At 48.1% G+C, this 15,689-nt stretch overlaps 1 protein-coding gene across 4 annotated transcripts in view; it reads left to right on the top strand.

Annotated features, from left to right (window-relative positions):
* Window positions 1–15,214, top strand: part of GGT1 (gamma-glutamyltransferase 1) — a 42,220-nt gene extending 27,006 nt beyond the window's left edge. For all 4 annotated transcript variants that reach the window (XM_027696751.1, XM_027696749.1, XM_027696753.1 and 1 more), the window contains 12 exons: window positions 3,788–3,949; window positions 4,593–4,720; window positions 4,950–5,039; window positions 6,012–6,204; window positions 7,391–7,548; window positions 8,438–8,587; window positions 9,096–9,232; window positions 10,090–10,277; window positions 11,105–11,232; window positions 12,079–12,191; window positions 13,223–13,336; window positions 14,376–15,214. In XM_027696751.1, the coding sequence (XP_027552552.1) occupies window positions 3,792–3,949; window positions 4,593–4,720; window positions 4,950–5,039; window positions 6,012–6,204; window positions 7,391–7,548; window positions 8,438–8,587; window positions 9,096–9,232; window positions 10,090–10,277; window positions 11,105–11,232; window positions 12,079–12,191; window positions 13,223–13,336; window positions 14,376–14,519 (1,701 nt within the window). In that variant the 5' untranslated portion in view covers window positions 3,788–3,791 and the 3' untranslated portion in view covers window positions 14,520–15,214. The remainder of the gene's footprint in view (window positions 1–3,787; window positions 3,950–4,592; window positions 4,721–4,949; window positions 5,040–6,011; window positions 6,205–7,390; window positions 7,549–8,437; window positions 8,588–9,095; window positions 9,233–10,089; window positions 10,278–11,104; window positions 11,233–12,078; window positions 12,192–13,222; window positions 13,337–14,375) is intronic.
* The last annotated feature ends 475 nt before the right edge of the window (window positions 15,215–15,689 follow it).

Genomic DNA, 15,689 nt, shown 5'->3' with positions numbered 1-15,689 from the left:
AGGTGGGACCAGTGCCTAGGTCTGAATTTGGAAGCCTCTTGGGGCTTCCTCATGGCTTGGCTGAACTCTGCTTTAGTTGCCTTATCACTGGTGGAGATGAAGACCTGCATAAGACTTGAATTTAAGTATCTTGTGATGAATAAGTACAGGAAATTCATAGTTGGTCCCATAATGCTGGATCAGTAATGGGACATTTGTGTGAACAGCCCTTGGGCCTCTGCTAGAAACCTGGCTCTGCTACTTTTAGGCCTCTGCTGGGGGACCTACGGCAACCTTGTGACTGTTCCCTTTAGGTAGATTCTCACCCAAAAGTCATTGACAGTTCTCTCTGCAGAACAGTAGAGTGTGAAAACATTATTTCAACTGTTCGTTATTAATTATTTAAATATGATAATGTTACTGGTATAGATTAGGTTTTGAGTTTTATCAGAAGAGCATGGCCTGTGTCCTATGACAAGAGTCAAGATGTCCAAACAATCCTTGCATATCGTGTGCTGCCTGGGGAAAGTAAGGAAGGATGTCTCAAAGCTAATGGCCAAGTAGTGGCTACTGGGCTGGGTGTGGGAGTACAAGGATCTCTCAGGAGTGGTGCTGAGGTATGCAGCTGTTGCAAAATGGGCTTAAAGCAGAAACCTGTTGGGTTAAAGTTTGTGGTTAAAGTTTTAAGCATTGTCCCAGAGTCCTTTGTCATCCTCTGGCACCCTGCTGTTGTCTCTCCATTTCTTTTTGGCTGGTACATCATCTCTTTCTCCTCTTCCAGTTCTCCTGGTGCTTTCCCTGACCATGGCAGATTCCTCATCTCTACAGAATGCCTCAGTTCTCTTGGCAGAGATGTCAGACCCTGATCCCCTGCCTGACACCAGCTAGCCTGTTGCACTGGCATTCTTTATTTGAAAAACAGTGTCCCGTTTAAATAAGGTTGCACATGTTGTGACACATCTCAATACAGCTCAATGGGGTTGCTTGTAGAGACATAGCTCTGCTATTTGCTGGTCCACCCCCTCTCCTAATGTAAATTAAGGCAATCAGGCTACATTTTAAATTCCATGGCTAGCACTGGCTCTTGGACCTTTATAACAGTGAGAAATAATTTTATTGCTTTTAATTACTTTATAACCCCTCTCTCATGGAGACCTATTGCTTCTGCCAAGCAGCACTCTGTGACTGAAGCCAAGCTTCCAAGCAGCTGGATTTGGCAGAGATGTGGAGGTTAAAGCCAGCCTCAGCAGACAATAGCTGGGGAGTCAGCTCAGGTGGTGGCCTGCAGCTGCTGCTCCACTCCCAACAATAAATCATAGCAGGGACTCGACTCAGAGCCAAGGTTCAAATAGATTATTTGGGCAAAAACTCAGCTGTTGCTGCCACGTGACTGCCCAGGGCACAGGGTGAGTGTGGAGAGGTGGGTTAGAGTGGATATCTGCAGGCTCCTGATCCATCTCCTGATTTCCATACAGCATATCCGGCTCTGCTGTGCCACAGTTGGGAAGGCAGTAGGGGCTGTGCAAGGGATGCTTCCCTCTAGGGTCAGGCCTGAAAAGGTTAAGGAACTTAGGGGAGTCGAGCTGGCAGTAAAGGTGGAGGGGATTATCCTCAGCTGAGTTTGCTCTCTGTAGTGTTGAAGACAAGAAAGCTGCAGGTCTCTAGCTCGTACATCTGCTGCTTCCTTAGCAGGATCAGTCTGGCAGATGGCACCTTTATTAAGAGCACTGACGTGGGTTGCAGATGCCCAGCCCAGAGGACAGTGTGGTGCCACAGTGCAGCACAGGGGCAGTGCCCAGCAGTCAATGTCTCTTCATGGCAGCCTGGGTGTGTTCCTGCCCCAGTGGTGTGTGTCTTATCCTCACCCTGGGGCTGGCAGGCCAGGAGCTGTGCCTGAGGCAGATGAGGTGGGCTGGAGGGCCCTTTCTCAAGGTCTGTGCACTCACCAGGCAGTAGGACACACAGCATGGAGCTCTTACAGGTTTAGGGGATACTCACAAGTGTGATCCAATTCCAGAGAGGAGGTGAAAGGTGAGAGCAGAGGTAGTATCTGAGATTTCCCCTTCTCTCCTGCTGTGGGAATAACTTGCCTGAGGAGGCAGTAAATCTCTCCAGGAGCCCGGCAGTGAGGCAAACAGCTGTGGGGGAGAACTGAGAGCCCAGCCAGGAGCCCATGGGTTAACACAGCCCCTGCAGAGCTTGAGTGAGCCCGGGCTTGCAGGACAGCCCAGCATAGAGCAGCCTTCAGATGAAACAAAGTACCTTCTGCCGAGCTGGGGCCAGATAAAAGATCCCATGGCATTCCTTGTGAAGCCTGGAGGAGACTGCCAGTGCTGAAGCTGAACTCTGCCAACGAACAAAACTGTCTTTAAACTCTGAGACTGTGTGTGAGCTATTGTTGGGGACATAATGGCTTCTCTGTTTCCCTGCACAGACATTGCTCTGCAAACACGCCACTGGTCTCTTTTAAAAGTAGTTGAGTGTAAATTAAGCTCTAGAACCTGGAAAGAGGTTTCGTCCATTTACCTTTTGCTGTCCTCAGTTGACATTTGTTTACAGAACAGCACATAGAGTAGAAATACACACTGGTTTGAGCTGCTTTACCTGGAGATGGGCATCTTTAATGCTCAGACTAAGACTCACAGAGCTTGGATAGCAAATGTGTATCTCCTATTTTAAATAAGAGGGGTGAGGGTGAGGTTGAGGGGGCCTTGCTTGCTAATTACCTCCCTCTGAGAAAAGTTTTGGGCTGGCTGGCCTGGCCTGTTTCCTCTCCTTAGCTCAGTGCTGGCACAGTCACTGCTCTCTATTCCTGTGTGTGGCTGCTGCAAGGCACCAAGTGCTGCCCTGGCTACTGGAGTTCATTCTGCTTTGGGCTGCTGAACATCCACAGAGGTTGGAGTTGGTGGATCCATTCTTCACCCACAGTTCCATGGTCTGGCTTGTCTCTGGGGATGGCAGATTCTTTGGCAAGGTAAAGGGCATCTTGGCTATTGTGCAAGCACTGTAGTTGTGGTAAAAACCTGAAGCTGCACTACACAGGGGGAAGGTAGTTCCTGAGGGCAATATAATGAATTTAGGTCTATTTTGCTGGAACAATCCTGTAACAGAAAAGGAAATGGGTCAAAGAGCAGTTTTTCAAGCTGTATTTGATGAACTGTCGGTCCCACCAAGGTGGCAGTGACTCTTCATTCCCTCAATAACTCTCAACTCATCCTGGTGTGTATCTGGAATACACTTGCTGGGGAGCTCCTTGGCTTGCTATGCTCCCTCACAGATGAGCACTCACAGGACTGGGACACATGGAGATATGAGCACTGGCCATTTCCTCTGGAAGTGGCTGGCTTATCGGGAAGGTGCTCTGGCCAAGAGTCCCAAACAGGAGCGAGTGCTGTTCTCACACTGGGCTGTGCAAAACAGCTTTGGCTGAGGTTGCTCACTAATGACTAAGACATGTTTTGCACTGGTCCTTGACAACCTTCTGGACAGGGACTCCTCCACAGAGAAGGTGTTTAAAAGCAGATTAATGAAGTTAAATTTTTAAAAAAAGTTTCCTCTGAAGATGATGTGAGTCATGACTAACACCAATTGTGTTCTGCTCCTTGGATTTCCCTTCTGAATCTGCAGCTTTTCCAGTGTGTGACATTACCTGTGTGCTGTGAGGCAGGTTCTTACCCAAGTGATAGTTGCTGGTTTGAGGATATGGAAGGAGGTAGATGAAAACACTCCACTTGTGCCTGGTCACCTGCTCCCTAGTTCCCGCGTGGCCCCGAGGCAGCAGGGCTGATAATCCTGTCTCTTCCCACAGGAAGATGAAGAAGCGCTGTGTGGTGGCTGCAGTCCTGGCCACAGCCCTGCTGGGGCTCATCTTGTTCCTGGGACTGTTCTTCGGGCTGCGCTCAGGGGACACTCACACGTACAAGAGGGCGGCCGTGGCCACAGACGCAGGGCCGTGCTCAATAATTGGAAGGTACCCGCTAATTGTGCCATGATTCTCATTAGCTCTGACAGCTCCTGCACGAGGCAGGACTGTTGTTTCCCCAATGCCCAGCTGCAATCGTGGCAACTGCCCAGCAGGGATAATCAATCCCTAATCTCCCTGTAGAAAGAGGAGGCCCTAATAAAACCTGGTTTTTTACCATGGGCAGCGTTACTGCAGTTGGTCACAGACAACATAGCAGGCAAAGTTTTCCTGGTTCCATGAACAACGAGAACCAGAGTTGCCTTTCTAGCTCCTTTTAAAAAACATTTATCAAGATGTCTCCCAGTTCTAGTCTCAAGTGCTGCAGATCTAAGGCTCCTCAGAAAGTTGTTTCTCATGAGCAATGAATGTGTCTGGAATGCCCGTCCCCTCACATACTTTGACACATCTCTGTCTTTTCAAGCTAGTTTGGATGTACTCTAATGAGGGTTGATCTGGTCTGCAACAAGATCATTAAGATGTGTTCTCTATGGTGACAAGCTAAAAACTTCCTGTTCCTGAGGAACTTATAGACTTGGTGTAGACAATTGTGCATTAGAGAATCTGTCATAACTGCTCTGACGAGATGAATCCACTGCTTACAGTGGTAGCTGAGACACTGTAACTTGCCACCTTCTCTTCTGCTGCACAGGGACATCCTTCAGCGAGGAGGATCAGCTGTGGATGCTGCAATTGCAGCTCTGCTTTGTGTAGGACTCATGAACGCTCACAGCATGGGCATAGGAGGGGGCCTCTTCTTTACCATCTACAGCAGCACAGGTAAGGGACAGGGCCATACACGTCTGGAACAGTTTGAGAACTTTATCTAAGGCAGATGATTTATCCTACCTGAGCGAAAGTAAAAGACTGATGCTCACAACCTCTGGGGGAATGTCCTCAAAGTAATTGCCAAGAAACTGGCTCATGTTGATCAGAGACCTTCAGCAGAGACCACGACTGTGTGCTGAGTCCAGAGCTAAACATCATCTTCCTTGCTCTGTCATTAAAGGAAAAGTGGAAATCATTAATGCAAGAGAGGTGGCTCCAAAAGGCGCATCAGAGGGCATGTTTGGGAACAACACACAGCTCTCTCTGAAAGGTATGGCAAGGGCTGTTTCACTGCTTTGGGGGGACAACATAGCTCCAGCTTTAGCTGCTGCAGGCATGCCTGAATCAAGAACATTTCTTACTGGGTTCTTGTCTGTCTACAGGATTTCTCACCTGGAAATGTCCTCTACTTTACACAGTCTGCAAACTCTATCCTGACAAAGAAGCTAAAAATAATGTCCTTTAAACTAGTCATTCAGCCCAACACTTTCTGCTTTTCACTTCATGAAAATATGGGTGAATCCAAAGCACTGAGCATAACCTGTTCCATATCTGACATCTTTCCACCTCTTTGAATAAATCTTTGTGGATCACCTGGGTTCTTCTCAGTTCAAGTGTCCTCCTTAAATACTTGTTGTGGCATCAACTAATTGCTTAGGGCCTCCAGAGAAGTAATTTCCTTTTAGGGAAGTATTTTCTAATAAGAAATAGAAAGAAATACTATCTGGTTCTCTTCATAGTCACTCCTCTAACCAAGAAGGAATAGCACCTTGGAGGGGGTTTGAGCAGTGTGTTGAACTCCTGAGAGATGCCGAGGAGAACAGGAATGAAGCAAACTGCTGCTTCACTGTGCAGTGTAGTCATCAATCTGTTGCAGTTGTAGAGTTACAATGCTGCAACAAAGTTTTTGGCTTAAGTATGTAGCAGTCTGTGTCCTCTCACCGTGATGGCTTTGATGTTCTGAGCAGCTTTGCTCTGAAATAGAGCCTACTGAGGGGAAATGACCCTAAAACTCAAGTTACCAGCAAGAGGACAGAGGCATTTCAGCAGTCCAGAGTACGTAGGCACAAATGTCAGACCGAATAATTCTGTTAAGCACCGTGTGCACAGAGGGGAGCTGGTCACAGTACACACAACCCCTGCCTAAAATCAGGGCTGGCAGAGACACCTGCTCTACCTCCTGCTCCATCAGTCGCTTTCTTTCCTTGCTGTGGAAGACTAACATGTTCCTTATCTGCTCCAGGAGGACTGTCCATTGCTGTTCCAGGAGAAATCCGTGGCTATCAACTGGCTCACGAACGTCATGGCAAACTGGCATGGAGGGAACTGTTTCTGCCCAGTATCAAGTTGGCAAGAGAAGGGTTCCCTGTTGGGAAAGGCCTTGCAGCAGCCATCGAATCAAAAGAGGAATCAATTGAAAGCAATCCCTTGCTATGGTAGGTAGGGCAGTTGCTGTTCTGTGCAAATTTGGGGTAGCTGCATCCTGGCTGCAAATCTCTGTGTTCGTGTAATGTAGTGTCTGTGAGAGTGTGCCTCCCCTCCAGTCACCATGCTCACTGTGCTGCTGATGTTATTGCAGCTACCTGAAGGTGCTAAATCACATGGCCAAGTGTAGGAATGTTTGGTCCTGACCTTTAAAGGGGGAAAAATTCTACTCCTAAAGTCTGTTTGTCTGAGCAAAGGTGGAATCAGAGTACATGCTGGGATCAATCTGCCAGATGGCAACGTGTTCTCTGAATCCCCAGCTTTTCCTCGTGCTGTAAGTGTACCAAGCTAATCATACCTGCATTTGGAGCAATTGCAGAGTCTCTTTGAACATCTCATCTGCTGTCAGGCAGTGGGAATTTGGGTCATCTCTTACTCTGCAGTCAGTCTTCCTCAAGCAATGCCTTTGACTGTTCACTTCTGGCAATGACTATGAACATGAAGGGTTATAAATGCTCCTCCTCTTCTTGAAGTCAAACCCCTAGTATTTATGTCTAGCCCTTCTGGAGCTCATGCTCAATTCTCTCTTTTCCTTAAAATCTCTGCCAACTGCAGGTTGGATTTCCAGTTCAATTGGGATATACAGCCTGGGCTTATCTCCTGTACTCCTGTGTGGCAGGTCCACAACAGCACATCCGTGACCTATGATGAGGTAGCTAGAGAGGAAACCATCTACCTTAAAGTGATCTAACACACAGGGATTGAAATGCATTCTCCTGGACTCACTGGAAGCTTTGAACCTCATAGCTTCATAGTCTGTACTCTGAACTGAACTGCTCGAGTTCAAGGACTTTGGCCCATCCTGGGCATCTCGAGGCAGTTGTTGGGCATCTCGAGGCAGTTGTTGGCCCCTCGGGCAGGCAGGGAAGGTGGGTGCCTTGCTGTAAAAGATGGACACTCACTGCTGCAGCTTTCACTGAGCAAATTGAGCGATATGGAATCCAGGTCAGAAAACACTGGTCACTTTTATGTCCCAGTGCAAGACATCAGGACCCCTGGGGCATGGCTCAGGCAGTGTCTCTTCTCTCCAAGAGGCCTTTAGCATGAACACCCAGATACTGGGTTAGCTGCTACAGGTACTCATAGTTTTGAACTTGTCTCTCAGACCTGATCTTCTCCATCTCCTTTCTCTGTTAGCGAAGTGTTCTGCAAAGGAGGGAAAATTCTGCGTGAGGGCGATATCATCAAGATGCCTAAACTAGCCAAGACATACGAGACTATAGCCACAGAAGGAGCAGATGCCTTTTACACAGGAAGCCTGGCAAAACAGATCATCGCTGACATCCACAGCGCAGGTGAGAAACAGGACATCTGTCCCAAACAGCAGGAGTGGCCTGACTGCTCAGCACCCAGGGAGGAGCCTCGGGAGCGGGTCAAACCTGCTGCCTGAAATGCTGCCTCTGAGATCTGTGGCAACAGGACACCCAAAAGAAGCTTTAGCGCTTTAATGGATGTGATTGAAACTCAGTCAGAAATGGGGAGCACTTCCTCTGCATTTCTGTACCACATGGCCAAGCAAGTCTGAGTGGCTCTGGTAGTGGCTTAGTAGGTACAGCCTGTTTACAGAACCTGAATCCAACAAGTTTGTACCTGAAACATTACGTGCATGGTTCTGTAAACTCTGGGCTGTTTGATCTCTCAGCACCACTAGATGGTGGCAGCATCCTGTCCTCACCAACTAGCACTGACTAGCTTCAGTGAAACTCCTGCGAGCCATTGACCAGCTTCATTTGTGGCAGATAATTACTTACTGCCTTCCCCCTTCTGATAAAAAAGGTGATGGAACACACAAATTATTCTACTTGTGGGGTAGCACAAAGCATCTGCATCCTGTCTCCTCTAAACAGGACTCAAGGACAATTTGTTACCTGACATTGCTGGTGTCCTTTGTAAAAAAAAAAAAAAAAAACCAAAAAAAAACCACCAAAAAAAGGTGGAGCCACCAGAGTTTTGGCTGCTGTAAACCAGCCCAACTCTGTGCTTAGGCTGTCTCAGCCTCAGATGGATCTATCAAGGAATAAATTCATCTCCTGTGCACACGTCATTGCCTTCTTTACCTTGCCACTTTTTGGGTTTGTCCATGTTCTCTTCCACCCTTGCTGTGATTCATGGTGATGGAGCACAATCTCCTCTTCCCATCAGAGATCACACAAACCCACATCTCTAGTTTTCTTCCCTTTCCAGGGGGGATTGTCACATTGGAAGATCTGCGGGACTACAATGCGACTGTGATCAACGACCCCATACAAGTCACACTTGGGGAGTTCACCCTCTACACGCCCAGTGCCCCCCTGAGTGGCCCAGTGCTGGCCCTCATTTTCAACATACTGAAAGGTGAGAGTGCCACTGAGCAGTGCCCCATAGGCAGCAGGAGCTGGGAGAGCTCCAAAGACACCACCATTTTTTGTTTGGGAACCAGGGCCTCCCTTAATAGCCCTCTAGCAGGTGAGGATCCCTCCTGAGGTCTCAGACTCAAGATGAAGAAACATTCCTATTCCTGTTCTGCTCTAAACTCAGGGATGTCACCTTCCTACCTGAAATACAGATGTAAGAGGAAAAATATTCTCCTGTTTGGGGAACTTCCCTGATACCTGTATGGGTGGAACCTAACGTATGCTTGAGGCTTCTTTGGAAAACATCTCTGCAAGTACAAATGCTGCTGGTGACTCCCACGGTGCGCAAAACTACTGCAGCTCCTGTGTTCTTCATGTGGAGATTAGGAGAGTCCAGTGACTCCATCTCTGTAGAGAGTGGGCTTTGAGGTTATACCTTTGACACAGGCATATTAGCAGTCCTTTGACCCTGTACTTCGTGTTCACATTTGTTTATCTTCTGTTGTCAGGATATAATTTCTCTGCTGACAGCATCAGAACCATGGAGGAGAAAGGTCTGACTTACCACCGCATTGTGGAGGCCTTTCGCTTTGCCTACGCCAAGAGGACTTTACTGGGAGATCCAAAGTTTGTCAACATTACAGAGGTACCTGGCAAAAGCCTTTTCTTTCTGCAACACCAAGGTTGACTGGAACATGGCTTGAAATTTTTGGGTGACTAAACTGTCAGGTGTGCTCTGTGCCACCTGCTATTGACAGGCACTGAAATAGCTCTGAATCAAAATGTGAAGTCCTATGTGACTCATGGCTGAGCTGTGAGGGATATGTATGGAGGAAACCTTCCTGCTGTAAGGAAAAGCAAACTCCTCAATTCAGCAGGAGCATTTGAGCATGTTTAGGGCTAACCCTGCCTGTTTTGATAGTGTTTGAAGCCTTATTCACTATATGACATTTCCAGCATCCTTGGGGCTCACTAACCACAGTCCTGCCTATAGTAGAATGGACCAATGGATGGGAAGGGGTGAGACAGAAACCCTGCTTTTCCCAACTTCACACTTTGTGCTTTTACTTCTGTGACTGCAAAAGCAGCAGGATCTGAGCCCAGCCCAGCTTGATGAACACGAATTTTCAACTGACAGAGCCATGGTCAGAGCTTGCCTTGGCTTTGTCCTGTCAACCCGATCCTGTTCCTCTCATCTCTGAAGCAAGTGTAGCCCTGCTTGCCTATGCCTTACAGCAGTGTGGAGGACAGCTTTCCATAGTGCTGCAAAAATGGATGCTGATTAACTTCTACACAAAGGGATGCACTGTAACAGCTGCTCCTGTGACTGCTTAAAATGCTCTTTGGTACAATGTCCATCTTCCAAGAAGAAAAGCCCCCGCTGAAAACTATAGCCTCACTGCTGGGATTTGCCACTGTTCTGTGATCTGAAGTATTGGATATCAGCCTCATAACTACATGTCTCTTAATCTGTTGAGTAACTGCATTGGATTTCTCTGACAGGCAATCAGAAACATGACATCCGAGTTCTTTGCGGATGGTCTCCGGAGGAAAATCACAGACAACACCTCCCATCCAGTTGACTACTATGAGCCCGTATATTACACTGGAGATAATGCCGGTACATCCCACATCTCCATTGTGGCTGATGATGGCAGTGCTGTGTCCGCCACCAGCACCATCAACCAATAGTATGAGCTCAGACATTACTTCCCTGTAGGCCTTTGCCATCTTCCTAGTGGTGGTTCTGGGGTTGGTATCAAACACCTCTGAGCTGTCACCTCTCGGGAGGGGTAGGGACCAGTAGCACTGTTGATGGGCACTTCTGCTGAGCTTGCAGGTCAGTCCTGAACACTGAGGCCTTGTGGTTGGGTCAGAGGACGAGGTGTGTCCTCTCTCATATTGAGTTTCCCTCCCCAAGACAACATTCACTGCATCTGGATCTTCTCATAAGCAGTGCTATCGCTGCTGGCTCTGATTACCCAGGCTTTTGGAAGGAATCTGAGCTAATGCAGCTGGCCTGGAAGTGCAGTGTTTGGCTTTGAGTGCTGTCAGAAAGAACTGTGTTCATGCATATGGCCTGAAGCCAGAGTGTGAAGGTTCTTTTTGTCCTTAGAAAATGTGGGCAAAAATGTCTCCAGCTTGACACATCTAAGCAAACTCCCAGCCATTCCCAAATGTGCCAGCCTTGGAGCTGTGCTGCCTCTGAATGGAGTGCAGTACTGCCCAACTGGAAGGGGAAATAGTTGCCCTTAGCTGCTGTGCTGGTTTTCCCCTTGGGATTCTTGAAGAGGAGCTGTAGGCAGGACTGCGGGCTGTCTTTCCTCTGTGTGTAGCTGTGTACTCATGGTATTAACTGCCTCCTTCCCCCCTAGGGGTGACAGAAAGTCCTTTACAATGGGAGGGAGTGGAGAGTTACTCCAATCAAATCCCAGGTTTCACACTGCAGTAATTCACCTGAAGCTCCTCCTGGATTTGCTCTGGTTTTGACATGTCTATGACAACTTGTTTTCTCTAGTTTTGGCTCTGATGTACGATCCAACGTGAGTGGAATCATATTTAATGATGAGATGGATGACTTCAGCTCGCCTTACATAATCAATGGATTTGGGATTCCTCCTTCTCCAGCAAATTTCATAGCACCAGGTAGCTGTAAACTACCTTCCTGACTCAGTGTTATGGCTCTGTCATGCACTCAGGCTGCAGCATGTCTGCCATCAGGCACAGATCTGGGACCTTCTGCAGGGGGCAGGGATGGAAGCGAATCACCTGGCACTCCTGTCAAAAGTGCTCAGCCAGCCAGCCCTGGTGCACCCTGGAGGAGGAGAGGCTGTCTAGAGAAAAACTCTTTTGTATGCCTCCTTCCAACAACACAAACCCTTTCCCAGGGAAATCAGTACATGTCAAATGGAATGACTTAAAAGCTGCAAAAGATTTCTTTGAACTAACTGAAGAGGGAGGCAGCAGCAGGAGCTGACTGCAAAGAGCAGGATGGCACTGCCCAGCCTCCTCCCTCCTTCCTGAAGAGCTGTAGGGCACCTTGGGATAGATCCAGTTAACACACCTTATCCAGGCAACCTGCCTGCTCCACCACTGTTTCTTGCAGACCCATCTCACTGCTGACAAAGCAGGCTGGGATTCTGCTACCTTCCTGTACTCCACGCTTTGGAGAGGGACAGGGGAGTGAAAGGACAGGAATGAAAGTCCTGAGGTGCACTGGAGACAGCTGCATCACAGACAGCCCCGGATGAGACAGGACTGGAGGAAGGTGCCTTCAACCCCTGCGTGGGGGACCAGGGTTAAGCTTGGCATTGCAGGGCAAGAAGGAGATGGGTGCAGGGGATGGTGGGATCCCCAGGGGCCAAACAAGGCACATGAGCTGAGTCAGGAAGGCGGATACGGAGACTCTGGGTTTAGGCATGGAGCAGAAGCTGGCACTCTGTAAGGTGCAGGTGGAAAACTGAGCCTCTGTTGCATCTGTGTCCCTGACAGGTAAACAGCCAATGTCCTCTATGTGCCCCTCTATCTTGGTGGACAAAACGAAAAAGGTCAAGATGGTGGTTGGTGCTTCTGGAGGAACAAAAATAACTACAGCAACAGCACTGGTACGTGATGGTGTGGGCAAACGGGGAACACCACCAGGCAAAACTAGAGAGAGGCAGCATTTGGGGCTCCATTCTGCACCTGTGACATGATCATGGCTGTGGCTCCCTGCCATGGGCCAGGGGCTTGGAAAAGAGGCTTCTGCCTGGCGTTCGAAGGCCAGACCTCCAACTCTTGCCAGAGCTACAAAGGGTCTGCTATTGAACTGCTTCCTTCAGTGACTCCAGATCTTTTCCTTTGGCAAGTTGTTCTTACCATTTGTGGAAGATTTGTGACTTCAGATTAGCTTTGAGTTCTTTTCTCTGGATCTCCATGAATTAGGCTCTTTTCCTAGTTTAGAGCCATTCTCATCCACCATCCTAAACTTTGGATGACAGTCACACAGGGAGGTTAATAAGAACTTGTCTCAGGCATGCTGTCAATGATAAGCAGGCTCTCTGTGAGCTGCTGTGGCTGCCACTCAAACGTCTAACTAGCCTAAAAGTGACTGCAGAAGAAAGCTGTCCCCTGTGCCAGCACACGCAGCAGCACCAGGCTGGATCTGGCTTTCTGGCTGAGGTAGAGAAGTCAGTAAAAACCACTATAAGTGGCTTTCTAAGCCCCAGACCCTGAGGCTGTTCTGACTTCCCAGCAGCTCCAGCCTGCAGTTCAAGCACATAGAGATGAGCCAGGCCCAAGAGAACTGGTTGCACAATAGCAGGAAGCTGTAGCTGTGTGCTTGCTGAGGTGCTTAATCACAGCAGCATAAATCCAGCTACTGTAACTTAAAGATCTGATCCTTTTACTATGTTAATTTTAGCAATTCACGTTCTCTTTGTGTGTGAATCCTACTAAGCATATACAAGCTGACTGGCTGCAATGTACTTGTGTTTTGCTTAGCCAGGAGAAGAACCACTGAGAGCCACATGAACCAGAAATGGTGCCTTTTACGTGCTCTGGTGAACACCCTTCAGGCTTCTCTACCTGTGTGGCTACAAGGGTCAGGCCTCCTTGAAGACAAGTAACTAATGTTAGGGCTTTTTGCTTCTCACAGGCAATCATCAATTCCATCTGGTTTGGTTATGATGTGAAGAAAGCAGTGGAAGAGCCCAGAGTCCACGATCAGCTGTTTCCCAACATTACAGAGCTTGAGCTGCAAATAGAGAAGGTTGGTCTCGCCCGGGTCTGGGGTGCACATGAACTTGTATGGGCTGGGTTCCTAGTGCTGGAAAGGCATGAACTGCAGAAAATCAGGAAGCTTTGCCAAATGTTCCCTAGGTGAGCAATATTAAAGCTGGTACCGGTCAAGTGCTGGGTCACAATAAGCTGTCCAAAGTGTACCTTTACTCTCATTCACATGGGTGTGAAGCCAGTACATTGAAGAGTGACCTACATCTGAAACCAAGCATCTGCTTGCAGTGGTGTTTGGCTCAAAGGACTTGCAAAACAGCAAACCACATCAGGGCCCAAATCATCCAGCAGCCTAAACCAGTGAGCCTCAGGAAACTCCTGCCCTATTGTGCAACCTCCTGATGAATTCTGAAGCCCTGGCCCAGAGCTAAGGAGGGGAGGATGCACAGAGGGAACTGGGAACAAACTTGAAAATACGTAAAAATCTCTGCACGGTGCTGTCGGTCTGAGAGCTGATGGCAAGGCCTGCCTCAATCTGTAGGCCACTCACCTGAGTTGGCAGCTTCATTCACCCTGAGAAATTACACATCACAGAGCCCTGAGTCAGATGGAGGTTTTGTGCGTGTTTCATCCTGTGTCTCTGTATTTGCGATAACACTCCCACATAAGGCAGTTTTCTCATCAAACTGTGCACAAGTTCCTCTGTTAATAAGCTTCTTATTAAGGTAACATTTGGTAGATACCTGCCAGCACTGGAGAGAATGCCCTGGTCTCTACGAGTCCTGTGTTTTCCACCACTGCCAAACAGGATCCAGCAGTCCTGGCTGTCAGTATGGGGACATATGAGGTGGAACACTCTGTGAGGAAGAATAGTATTGGTAGTGAACATCACAAATAGCACATCATCTCAATTCCACTTCTTCAAAGGCAGGGCAGCCTGTAAAGCAAAGGGAAGAGGAGGAACAACAGGCAGATTCAGACCTACACGACACAGGCACTGAACACTGGGGTAGTCGTGGAGGATGCACGTGTACAATTTCCTTCTCCTGTTGTCCTCACTCCCTTCTGCATTGCAGGGCATAGAAGATCAGCTGAAGAAGAGGAAGCACGACACGGCGCGGGTGAGCGGCGGCGCGGTGGTGCAGGCCATCCTCAGAACGGACAAGGGATGGGCTGCGGCCTCCGACTCCCGAAAAGGCGGCTTCCCTGCAGGCTACTGACGTGGCTCGGCTCCTTCTTTCAGTGGTCTAGTGACACCAGGGTGTGTTTGGGGGGAAGATCCTTTAGGTCTGCAACTCAGGGACTTCTCACAGGAAAGAGAACACATTTACCTGTGATTCTGTTGACGGAACTGGGACAGTTTTCTACAGCCATGACCGAAGTGCCTCATGCCACAGCCGTCTGCTAAGACAGGCATGTCCACCAGGACGTGCAGTACTTACTTGAAGAGTCTGTTCTGCCTTGAAGAGTTTGTTCCCTGCCTCCTCTCCATCCCATGAAGACAGATTGGGTGCCCAGTTTCTGCAGAAGGTCCAGCTCACTCAAGCTGCAGGAAGTGTTTCCCCTGCATAGTGTCAGCTACCAGGAATGTCCCTGTCACTGCTAGAGAAGATATTTGTTTCCTGTTGAGTAGGTGAGAGTTACAGGACTCTGGGGGACTGGGTTTTCTAAGTTACAAACTAACAGATCTATGCCATAGCAGAGAGCCCAGCTCTAGACTGGGGTAAGCCAAACTCACCACTCTGTTAACAAAAGATGTTTCTGCATTTCACCCAGCTGATTATTGGAGATAAGTGGGGAAATGGGGAATTGGCTTCAAACTTTTTTTATATTTCTGTTGAGAAGGTCTAAAGGGAAGATGCTGCCTGTAAAACTCTGAGCACAACTAAAATAAATAAATACGGAGTCACACATTTTTCTTGCCTGCACAGTTGCTACTCAAAAAGGGATGGTGAGAGTCTGTGTGAAAGAAGCTCCTCCTGAAATTTTTCTCTTTTCTTCTCTTCTTTGATGAAGCAATGAGTAAACAATAATAGTTAAATATCCGAAACAAAATTGGTTTTCCTCCAGTTTGCTTTTTACCATGTCATACTGCAGGCCTGAAATACCAGAGCCTGGGGAAATGAAACTTCTAAAAAAGGGCACACTGCAGCTACTTTTGTTTGAAGGTAAGTTACCATTAACCAGTAAATGACCTCTGAGAAATCCCTGTCTGATATGGAGCAGCTGAGAGTACCTGTATCTACATGAGGCGCTTTGGTGTTCACCTACCAGCATTGACCAATACATCACATCACAAGCTTAGTCTAAGATCAAAACCGAATGTTCCAGGATGTTGTAAGGCTCTAGGGATGTTTATGAAATCCTTTAAACACAAGTGAAAGTAACTA

Source organism: Neopelma chrysocephalum, unplaced genomic scaffold, assembly GCF_003984885.1.
Source record: "Neopelma chrysocephalum unplaced genomic scaffold, ASM398488v2 Primary Assembly neopelma1_116, whole genome shotgun sequence".
Taxonomy (NCBI): domain Eukaryota; kingdom Metazoa; phylum Chordata; class Aves; order Passeriformes; family Pipridae; genus Neopelma; species Neopelma chrysocephalum.
This window is presented reverse-complemented; position numbering and strand designations above follow the sequence as displayed.